The sequence below is a fragment of the Natator depressus genome, chromosome 1 (genome assembly GCF_965152275.1).
Source record: "Natator depressus isolate rNatDep1 chromosome 1, rNatDep2.hap1, whole genome shotgun sequence".
NCBI lineage: Eukaryota > Metazoa > Chordata > Testudines > Cheloniidae > Natator > Natator depressus.
Genome location: NC_134234.1, coordinates 118,981,323 through 118,993,463, shown reverse-complemented (window position 1 = coordinate 118,993,463; position 12,141 = coordinate 118,981,323). Strand labels below are relative to the sequence as shown.

The 12,141-nt window shown below is 40.2% G+C and overlaps 1 protein-coding gene across 3 annotated transcripts in view; it reads left to right on the top strand.

The window, feature by feature from the left end:
- UBE3A (ubiquitin protein ligase E3A) overlaps positions 1-12,141 on the top strand; it is a 98,006-nt gene that overhangs the window by 69,039 nt on the left and 16,826 nt on the right. For all 3 annotated transcript variants that reach the window (XM_074965429.1, XM_074965437.1, XM_074965447.1), the window contains one exon: positions 3,010-4,265. In XM_074965429.1, the coding sequence (XP_074821530.1) occupies positions 3,010-4,265 (1,256 nt within the window). The remainder of the gene's footprint in view (positions 1-3,009; positions 4,266-12,141) is intronic.

Sequence of the window (12,141 nt, the reverse complement as noted above, 5' to 3'; positions counted from 1 at the left end):
CTGGGAATCATCATCAATCGGATGGGTTTCTAGTAGGATCCCAGAGGGCTTCATTTTTTGCTATTTGCATTTTTTTTCTATCATGCTATTTAACTTTCTATCAGTGATCTGGAAGAGACCATAAAATCATCACTGATAAAGCTTGCAGGAGACTTAATATTGGGAGAGTGGAATAATGAAGAGGACAGGTTACTGTTACAGAGTGATCTGGGTTATTTGGTAAACTGAGCATAAACAAATAATGTGTGTCTTAATACTGCTAAATGTAGGTTATAATTACAAAAAGGGGCACTCGGTCCTGGGAAGTAGTGATTCTGAAAAAGATTTAGAGGTCACGGTGGCTAATCAGCTGACCATGAATTCCAAGTACAATACTGCAGCCAAAAGTGCTAATTCAGTCATTGGATGTGTAAACGGGAATCTTGAGAAGGAATGGAGAGGTTATGTTACTTCTGTATTTGGCACTGATGCAACTGCTGCCGGAATACTGTGTCCAGTTTAGGCATCCACAATTCAAGAATGAAGTTGATTGATTGGAGATGGTTCAGAAATGAGCCATGAGGATTATTAAAGGATTGGAAAACATGCCTTATAGTGATTGACTCAAGGAGCTCAATCTGTTTTTTTTAACAAAGAAAATGTTAAGGGGCAATTATAGTCTATATAGTTGATGATAGTCTATAAGTACCTACATGGGAATAAATATTTGGTAATGGGCTCTTCAGTCTGGCAGACAAGAGTATAACAATATTCAATGGCTAAAAATTGAAGCTAAACAAATTCAGACTGGAAATGGAGTGTAAATATTTAACAGGGAGGGTAATTAACCATTGGAACAGTTTACCAATGGTTGTGATGGTTTCTCCACCACTAGCAATTATAAATTGAGATTGGGTGTGTTTTTAAAAAAGATATTGTGACAGACTCAGACTAGAAAGATATAAGAAAGTAGTAGAAGGCAGGTATATCAGCTTCAGAATGAGCAGGTCCCTGTTCTCTGGATAGCCAAATAAAGGCTATGCCAGGCTAATCAAGACACTTGATGCCAATTAACCAGTTAAGGTTGTTAGGCTAATGCTGGCACCTGACCCCAATTAACTGGCAAAGGGTCAGTTAAAGCCACTAGGCTAATGGAGACAGCTGGAACCAATCAAGGTCTCACTCATACTGCTTAAAAGCTCTCTTTTCCAGTTCCTTCAGGGGAAGCCTAGGTGAAAGGAGCTGGAGGAGAGGAAGCATTGCTGAATCCTGAGGTTAGGGTGAAGCTAGGAAAAAGGGGATCATGGGGAAGTGGCCTAGAGAATCAAAGTAGCTTCAATGGTGAAGGGAAACCGCCAACAGCTGCTACTGTTAGGGTCCCTGGGCTGGAACCTGGAGTAGAGGGCGGGCCCAGGTTCCCCCCTTCCCCCCATGATTTACAGAGATCCCCTTGAGTGGGGAAGCAGACTTTGTCCAGGCAGGAGGCCAAACTGCACCTTCTAAGCTCTCAGGAGCAACAGAGACTGTGGGTATTCCATCTTCCCACCTCCCATACTGGCCTGTGTTGAAAGCAGCTCAATAACCTGTGACCTTTGCCGCTATACTGAGAAAGGGAGGTCATATTGAGGGCCTTAGTGAGCTTCTGAGGCCACTGAATCCGCCTGGAAGCGCGGGACCACCAATACAGGCTCAGAACTTTGTCACAATATGTTCTAGTTCAAAAGTAATTATTTCGGGGAAGTTTTCTGGCCTGTGTTATACCAGAGGTCAGATTAGATGATCACTATGGTCCCATCTGACTTTTGGATCTATTAACCTTTTTACGTTCGGATCCTATAAACATTTAGGCATGGTAGTAACTTCATGCGCATAGGTAATTCCACTGAAATCAATGAGATTGGTGTAGGTAAAGTAATTTATAAGTAACTTACAAACAACTTAGCTGTTTGCAAGATCAGGGCTTCTGAAGGAATGGAGAGAAAAGCAGCAACAATACAGAGGAAAAAGGATAAATCTTAAAGAAACCTTTCAAAAATAAGATTTTTTTCAAATCTATGAGAATGACAGTTTGGCACCCACTGAAACTACCTTTTTAAAAATCAACTTGTGTAGACTTGAATTAACATTAACAGATATTCTTAAGGTTGCCTACTAGAGTTTGTGCAACTAATAAAGTGGCCCAGCACATACAGAAGCAACCCCTTTGATTCGAGGCCAGTTATGTATGTCATGTACATTGCAGCATGAATTTCTGAGATTGATATTGATTATATATTGTTTTTTTGGAATGCTTTTCAGACGTTATGTTTCATATTCATGAGATATTTTTTAAACTGTTTTAGAAATTACTACTATAAATGACTATATTATCCTTCATTTACTGTATCACAAAATCAACAATTGACTAGCACTCTTGTGAAGAATCTATTTTTTTTAAAAAGTTAACATTTCTTACGGTACCTTAACATAAATAGTTGCTACTGAGCAGTGACCTTTTTTTTGTAATTTTCAGCTTAGTTACTTTAATGTGCATTTGATCAACAGATGTTTGTGTAAAGATTAATTTAAAACAGTGGTATCCTATCCTATAACATCAAATGGAGGCAGTTTTACGTTGATGGGTTGGTCTTCATGCTTTAAAGTTTTTAATGTTTTACACATCTAAACATTTTACTGACTTTGTTTCCAGGCTATAATACCATTATATATTACCAAATGTATTTCATTTTTCCTGCAGTTCTGTTGCAAATCTGTCTCATTATTGCAATTGACTCCTAGGTAACAGAGCTCCATAGAAGTAAGGAGTAAAACAGGGTAGGATAGATACTGTAAATAGATGAGTTTGTTTCTTCATGTTAATGAAATTACAAAGTAAATTTGTCTTAAACTCATTCAACATTGTCAGAGTAGGAGGTATTAGATGTGAGGTGGTGGTAAAAAAATGTTGTATATCATTGCAACTTCATAAAAAGTGAGTGTATTTACTGTATCAAGTAAATTTCAAGTGTGGTCTCTCTTTTAATTTTATAGATGTGACCTACCTAACAGAAGAGAAGGTAGATGAAATTCTTGAACTGTGTAGAGAGAAAGAGGACTATTCTCCTCTAATCCGTGTCATTGGGAGAGTGTTTTCTAGTGCTGAGGCATTGGTACAAAGTTTCCGAAAGGCCAAGCAGCACACCAAGGAAGAGCTGAAGTCTCTTCAAGGAAAGGACGAAGATAAGGATGAAGATGAAAAAGAAAAAGCTGCCTGTTCCGCTGCTGCGATGGAGGAAGATTCCGGAGCATCGTCGTCCTCTTCATCAAGAATAGGTGACAACACACAAGGAGATAACAACCTACAAAAATTAGGCCCTGACGAAGTATCTGTAGATATTGAAGCAGTCAGGCGGGTCTACAGTAGATTGCTTTCAAATGAAAAAATAGAAACTGCCTTTTTAAATGCACTTGTGTACTTGTCACCTAATGTAGAATGTGACTTGACTTACCATAATGTGTACTCTCGGGATCCTAACTATCTGAATTTGTTTGTAATTGTTATGGAGAATGGTAATCTTCATAGCCCTGAATATCTGGAAATGGCTCTGCCATTGTTTTGCAAAGCAATGAGCAAGCTACCTCTAGCAGCTCAAGCAAAACTAGTCAGATTGTGGTCTAAATACAGTGCAGAGCAGATTCGGAGAATGATGGAAACATTTCAACAGCTTATCACCTACAAAGTGATAAGCAATGAATTCAACAGTCGCAATCTAGTGAATGATGATGATGCCATTGTTGCTGCTTCAAAGTGCTTGAAAATGGTTTACTATGCAAATGTAGTCGGAGGGGATGTGGACACAGACCACAATGAAGAGGAAGATGAAGAGCCCCTCCCAGAATCCAGTGAATTAACTCTTCAAGAGCTTCTGGGTGAGGAAAGAAGAAATAAGAAAGGGCCTCGAGTGGACCCACTGGAAACTGAGCTTGGTGTAAAAACTATAGATTGCCGAAAACCACTTATCCCTTTTGAAGAATTTATTAATGAACCACTGAATGATGTTCTAGAAATGGACAAAGACTACACTTTCTTCAAAGTAGAAACAGAAAACAAATTCTCTTTTATGACATGTCCCTTTATATTGAATGCTGTTACCAAGAACCTGGGATTGTATTATGACAATAGAATCCGCATGTACAGTGAACGACGCATAACTGTGCTCTACAGTTTAGTTCAAGGACAGCAGTTGAACCCATATTTGCGACTCAAAGTGAGGCGTGATCACATCATAGATGATGCACTTGTCAGGGTAAGTCATGCAACAATGTAAAACTTAAATATGCTATGCTGTAATAGTAGCTGGAACCCTTCACTACCTCGAAAGCAAAAATGTACCTATTAGTTATTAGGGTTCTTCAAGGTGAAATGCATCGTACAAACTTAAGGTCCCATCCTGCACACACTATTGAGGGTACAGCATCATGGGACTACTTTGGATAGTAAGTATGACTCCTGATGTTTGCAGACTTTGAACCTAAACTGAGAAACATCTTGTCCATTAGTAGTACAGTATTCAGTATTGAATGCAACCCTTGCTACTGGACATTGGCATGCCAACTCTTTTCGTGTCTATAGCAGCTCCTTATTTTCCCACGAACAAACTTTCTTTAAATTATCCTTTTGGGCTGAAATGTTCTGTACTTGACCTTAATCCAAAGGTGAATTTTATTTTTCGGAGGGAGTTTGAACAAAAGCCATTACATTGTTTTGAGTTCCACAAAAGAGAGAAGTTTCTATTTTATTTTTTTTAAAAAATGTTTTGAATGCACACACAATGAGTAAAACTTACATTTTAAAAGACTCCTGTGGCTTCATCTAGGTATATTAGTAAACCACACCTTGTAGGGCAGAAGGAAGAGTGGCTTTGAGCACCTGAAAACTGCGCCAGTAACCTGCTAATACATACTCTGATATGGCTTCTTAAATTAAAACTCAGTATAAAAACAAAAATTGTTAGAACCACTTTTGAGCACAAGGGAATTAGTGGGTTATGCAAGGCATTCACTATGAAAAATAGTACATAGTAGATAAATAACATATAATGGAGAGAAGTTGTAAACATTTTCTTGTATGAATATAACAATTTAACTTTTTTTAAGGTTCACTCGTCTCAGACCACTTCTCCCCTTCCAAGTTTTTCTATGTGCTCAGCTACTGTTTACCTACAATTTCTGTTGCTAACAAACTGCATTGGTGATACTAAATTTATTTAGTTTATACGGTTACTGAAGAAACAGAATTGAGAGCCCTAAATGAGCTCCCAGTTCAATGTTGTGAGTACATTTTAACTTTCAAACAGCCTGGCTGCTTCTTGGGTGGTGGTAAGTATGGGAAGAGTCCTGCTTCAAGTACTAGCATGGAACTTGTGGAGGGAAAATGGCCTTTTTCCCTTTGAACGTATCTGAGACATTCAGCACCTGAGAAACAGCCAGGTTGTTGTAAAGCTTAAGTTTACCCTGTGTACCAATCTTTTATCATTTGAGTAAGAATGTGCTTCGTGATTTCACTGCTTGTCTGGTTTATAGCTATAACCAAATATGTAGTGTTGTGTTTAACCTAATGGGATTATTGCATAAACTCCACATGGCTTCTAGATGCATAAATTGTGGGGGACAGCAGGAGGTAAAGTACACTTTTTCTGTTCATAATACTCTGAGAGGATGGGCTAAAACTAGATAACAGCCAATTTCAAAGGAGTATTCAACATTGTAAATTCATGCAGGGAGGACTGATCAGGGAGGAAAAAAATATGCAAAAAAGCACTCAAGCCTTATCTACACTTACAGCGCAGCAGCGGCACTGTTACACCAGTGAAGGTAGTGAAGACATTACCTACGCTGAAGGGAGAGCTTCTCCCATTGGTGTAGGTACTCCACCTCCCTGAGAGGCAGTAGCTGTCAACAGGAAGAGTTCTCCTGTCTACACTGGTGGTTGGGTTGATATAACTTACTGAATGAGGGAGGCAACCTAGTGACAGAGGATGTGGAAAAAGCTAATGTACTCAATGCTTTTTTTGCCTCTGTTTTCACTAACAAGGTCAGCTCCCAGACTGCTGCGCTGGGCATCACAGAATGGGGAAGAGATGGCCAGCCCTCTGTGGAGATAGAGGTGGTTAGGGACTATTTAGAAAAGCTGGACGTGCACAAGTCCATGGGGCCGGACGAGTTGCATCCGAGAGTGCTGAAGGAATTGGCGGCTGTGATTGCAGAGCCCTTGGCCATTATCTTTGAAAACTCGTGGCAAACGGGGGAAGTCCCGGATGACTGGAAAAAGGCTAATGTAATGCCAATCTTTAAAAAAGGGAAGGAGGAGGATCCTGGGAACTACAGGCCAGTCAGCCTCACCTCAGTCCCTGGAAAAATCATGGAGCAGGTCCTCAAAGAATCAATCCTGAAGCACTTACATGAGAGGAAAGTGATCAGGAACAGTCAGCATGGATTCACCAAGGGAAGGTCATGCCTGACTAATCTAATCGCCTTTTATGATGAGATTACTGGTTCTGTGGATGAAGGGAAAGCAGTGGATGTATTGTTTCTTGACTTTAGCAAAGCTTTTGACACGGTCTCCCACAGTATTCTTGTCAGCAAGTTAAGGAAGTATGGGCTGGATGAATGCACTATAAGGTGGGTAGAAAGGTGGCTAGATTGTCGGGCTCAACGGGTAGTGATCAATGGCTCCATGTCTAGTTGGCAGCCGGTGTCAAGTGGAGTGCCCCAGGGGTCGGTCCTGGGGCCGGTTTTGTTCAATATCTTCATAAATGATCTGGAGGATGGTGTGGATTGCACTCTCAGCAAATTTGCAGATGATACTAAACTGGGAGGAGTGGTAGATACGCTGGAGGGGAGGGATAGGATACAGAGGGACCTAGACAAATTGGAGGATTGGGCCAAAAGAAATCTGATGAGGTTCAATAAGGATAAGTGCAGGGTCCTGCACTTAGGATGGAAGAGTCCAATGCACCGCTACAGACTAGGGACCGAATGGCTAGGCAGCAGTTCTGCAGAAATGGACCTAGGGGTGACAGTGGACGAGAAGCTGGATATGAGTCAACAGTGTGCCCTTGTTGCCAAGAAGGCCAATGGCATTTTGGGATGTATAAGTAGGGGCATAGCGAGCAGATTGAGGGACGTGATCGTTCCCCTCTATTCGACACTGGTGAGGCCTCATCTGGAGTACTGTGTCCAGTTTTGGGCCCCACACTACAAGAAGGATGTGGATAAATTGGAGAGAGTCCAGCGAAGGGCAACAAAAATGATTAGGGGTCTAGAGCACATGACTTATGAAGAGAGGCTGAGGGAGCTGGGATTGTTTAGTCTGCAGAAGAGAAGAATGAGGGGGGATTTGATAGCTGCTTTCAACTACCTGAAAGGGGGTTCCAAAGAGGATGGCTCTAGACTGTTCTCAATGGTAGCAGATGACAGAACGAGGAGTAATGGTCTCAAGTTGCAATGGGGGAGGTTTAGATTGGATATTAGGAAAAACTTTTTCACTAAGAGGGTGGTGAAACACTGGAATGCGTTACCTAGGGAGGTGGTAGAATCTCCTTCCTTAGAGGTTTTTAAGGTCAGGCTTGACAAAGCCCTGGCTGGGATGATTTAACTGGGAATTGGTCCTGCTTCGAGCAGGGGGTTGGACTAGATGACCTTCTGGGGTCCCTTCCAACCCTGATATTCTATGATTCTATGATTCTAACTATGTCACTCAGCAGTGTGAATAAATCACAGCACTGAGCAATGTAGTTGTACCAACACACATTGGTAGTGTAGACCAAACCTTAGAAGGAGATTGCTTATTGTGGAAGGAAATTGAAATCTTTTGACAAGAACAAAAGAACTGATGTCCCTGCCTACCAATGTTAATCTGCGGAACATGTGCATTTTGAACTGGCTCAGTTTTGATCACTTTCTAATAAACCTCATCTCAATTAAGACAAGCGGAATTGAATTGTGGTGTGTGTTAGTGGGGACAAGAACTGCTGGCCATTCCTGGAAATAAAGACCTTATTTTCCACCATTAGGGAAGTGAAGCTTCACTTTCTTTGTTAGGCAAGCGAACTGTGGGTGCCCTCACCAACAGATGCAGTAAGGGATCCCATGTAGGCTGGTGTGGACATGAAGGAATCCATTAGACCTAATGAATACTGTGCAAGGATACAAAATGTGACACTTTGGCCTGGCTCTTGTATAACAGCAAAGTGAGGGAAACTAGTTAGAACACTTCTCTCTTGTTACATTACAGTTTGAGATATGTATGGCACCAAATCCCAGTTTTTTCCTTTAACTGCTAGATAACACTGCTTTCCTACTCCAGGGTTTTTACCTTGGTCCATAACAAGGTAAAAACCCTGGAACAGGAAAGCAGTGTTATCTAGTAGTTAGAGGGAAAAACTGGGATTTGGGGCACCTGGGTGCTCTAATATGCTTAGCCTCCTCATTGTGAAGCATTTTGAGGCCTTTCGACAAAAAGGAATCACATAAATGCAAACCAAGTATTAAGTATTCCAGTTTTTATGCAAATATTTATAGGACCCTTCTTATTTCTCTGTCCTCACGGGTATTCAAAACAATTTGTAGTTAATATCCTTTACAAATTTCCCTGATCATAATGGAAGTTAAGTAAGACTAGGGGTGTAATTTTAAAAGCACTTGAATGATGTGGGCATCTAAGTCCCATTTTCAGAAGTGACTTAGGTGCATACAAGCTTGAGTATCATTGAAAGTATTAGTAAATGGATTGTCAGGATCACTTCTCCGATTTTAAAAGTAAAATTTTCAGATCTGATTAGATAAATAGTTACTTTGTTAAATACTTTTATATAGTGTTTCGTTCATGGGTGAGTTAATGCTGCTGTAAGAATGTTTTTAATACTTTGACTTTTATACATTTAAATTTGCAACTTTCATGTTAATTTATCTTGGAGTTTTTGCATATTATGAAACTATTTTATTGCTGTGAACGTTAATTAAGCTGTCTGAGGAACAGTAAGTCATTACATACTCAGCAGTCAGTAAATGTACAGATCTAGGTAATTTCTTATTTATTAATTGTTTCATATGATTCACTCATATGGAATAACTGCATTGTGAATAATTAGTCCCTTCAACCAGATGCCTCATAACATCAGCTGAGGCATGTAGTAATCATCCCCAAATGTATTGCCTATGATTTTATTAAAATTGAATTAGGAGGAGTATGTCCACTTAAGTACATATAATTAGTTACCTGAAAAAATCTCCTACATAATTTATTAATAAGTAGCATAAATAACTTTCAGTTGCACATTTGAAAAAACAGACTGCTAGCCACTCCGTGATCACACTACTTGAGTACTGTCAAGTAGTATAAAAATAAAACTTTGCTGATTTACTATTGTATTTTAATATAATATTAAACTAGTAGTTGAAATACTTCCTAGATAGCTGCTTTAATTTGCTTCTTGGTGGAAGGATGGAAAGGTGGTCGTGATTGTTTTTGATATACCTTTTATGTAAAATTTTATTAAGGTTCCATTTCTTTGCTCAATCTATTTCCTTATACCTGTAGGGAAGCTGTTCCACTTTTTTTCATCTGTTGGATTAGAATGGACTTGTTGAAACTGGCTTCCTTGTAATACATGCTATTTATTTTAGTGTGTGGCTATAGTCTGAATAGTAACTGTTTTAAAAGAGTGAATCTTGCTGAACATAGTTACTCCCTGTGTGTCTTGAGGTCTTGTTAATTTTACTGTTTTTTATTCTTAACACCTCAAAGTCATTACAGCTATGAATAAGCAACCTTAATTCCTGTCCAGTTTATACTCCTTGAATGGAATTAAGTTCCACTTGCAGAATCTTTATTGCCGATGGTCCCACACAAACCAAGAAAGAACTCCGCTTGACTGACTAATTCCAGGCTGAATTTGGAGGGCTGGCAGTTAAGAAAACTATCCTTATTTGTAAATAGAGCCGATTTGCCTGGAGTCATTAGGGGATAACTATGAAAGTATGCAGTGACAGGGTCACTTTTGGAGTACAAGTATCTGCACTTCATGGAGGTTATACTTAAGATGATTTATGCCACCAGACTCTGATACTACTTTCCCTTCAAACACTAGACCCACTGTGATTGTGCAGCTTCCTCCTTATGCTGGATGTGCTCCCACAATCATTAGGCAGAGATCACTGATACTCTGTTCCAAGATTCTGAATTTTCTTCTGACAAACCATTTTGAATTTTAAAAAAAATCTAAAAGTAATAGTTATTAAAATAAAACTAATTGTAAACATACTTAATTTTCTGCTTCCAAAATTAAGGATTTGAATAATGTTATAGTATTTCTATGTTGTGATGGAAAAATACAGGCATAGTGTACAAATTGTCAGGTTTCAGAGTAGCAGCCGTGTTAGTCTGTATTCGCAAAAAGAAAAGGAGTACTTGTGGCACCTTAGAGACTAACCAATTTATTTGAGCATAAGCATTCGTGAGCTACAGCTCACTTCATCGGATGCATTCAGTGGAAAATTCAGTGGGTAGTACTAAAGCCAACTGTAAACAGAAACGGAGTAGGCGGGAGGACTCTTATGTACCCAAGGTGGAGATCTGTGACAGAACCTTCATTAACACAGTTGTGACTTTTTCAAAGTAATGAAATAGCCTCTCTCTAGTCCAGTGTTCTTAATATAATTTTATGAAAATCCTTGCGGCATACACTTCATACTTGGTTTAAATATTTATTAATAATTGTATTGCAGTAGCATATGTGATCCCCGATCAGGACCCCTTGTACACACCAAAAAAATTTTCTTTTGTGAAAAGTTTACAGTCCTAAATTTGAACTGAGATACAACAGGTAGATATAGTGTAGTTGTGGGGAGAACTAATATAACTTTATGGTATTTTGCTGCACAAGTACTGAAAAAAGATAGTATCTCTTTCAAGAATATTTTGATCCTTGAGACTAAATATTAATTAATTTTTACTGAAGATATGGGAAGCCAAATGGGCAGTCCTTTTCAGCTAAACCTCAACTGTGTGTACCCTGGGGTCCTGTAAATTTGATATAAAATTTTATCATTCCCCATTTAGTTAGTTCCATTAACCTCTTTGCTTCACTTTTAGGACCCTTGATGGCTGAGCTCTTCCTCCCTCCCCCTTTTGTATATGGTATGGAGCCATCAGTACCCATCTTTGCTCTGCCAGTGATGCTTGCCTTCATTGCCAGTTAGTCAAATTATCTAGGAAACACCTACATACTTTCTCTCATGCTGCCCCTTTTGCATGAGAGGAATTCCCCATAAAAATCTACAAGGCCACTACATTATCCTCCTCCACATTCTACTCCTGGGGAAATTCTGCACCACTGCGCACATGCAGAATTCATGTCCCCTGCAGATTTTTTTTCTCTGCAGAAAATACATTCTGTCGGAGAGGAGCTGAAGTTACAATTTTTGCCCACCAAGGGCTGCTGTGGCACCAGAACAGCGGGCAGCCGGCTCAGCGGCCATAGTAGCCAGCAGCTGATAGGGAAGAGGAGAGGCTGCGTTCCTCACAGCGCCCTGTCCATTAGGCCAGGTGAGGAGGCACAGGATACTGGGGGGACAGACAGAGCACGGTATCCAGGGGTCACATAGACTGGGGTTCAGAAGGGCTTTTGGGGGGACGGACTGCGGAAGGGCTCAATGGGAGTGGGGGTGCAGGGACACTGGGAATGGGGGGTGACTGAGTGGGGGTGCAGGGACGAGTGGGGATGGCCGGAGGTGGGTGCAGGAACACCTGGGGAAAGAGGCAGAGGTGTCTGACTGAATGGGAGAGGCTAGGGATCTGCATAGTGGCGGCTCCCCAACGATCCCTTCTTCCCACCAGCCCTCAAATAAACTGTTCCATACTTCTCCCACCCACACGCAACAACCCTCAAGGTTCACACCCAGGCTCCTTCCCAGCAGTTACTTCCCTCTCCCTCAGCTCCTCCATTAACCCTAACTTTTCCCCCAAGCCTTTGCACTACTTCTGAGGGGTACAGGAAATATGGTTCTATATTGTAGTTTAAATTAATTAATACTCAAAGTTCTGTATGAATCATAGTTTTGAATCTATTTGAACTAATGAATCTATTTGTCAAAAACATTTCCTGAATCTTTTTTGTTGTC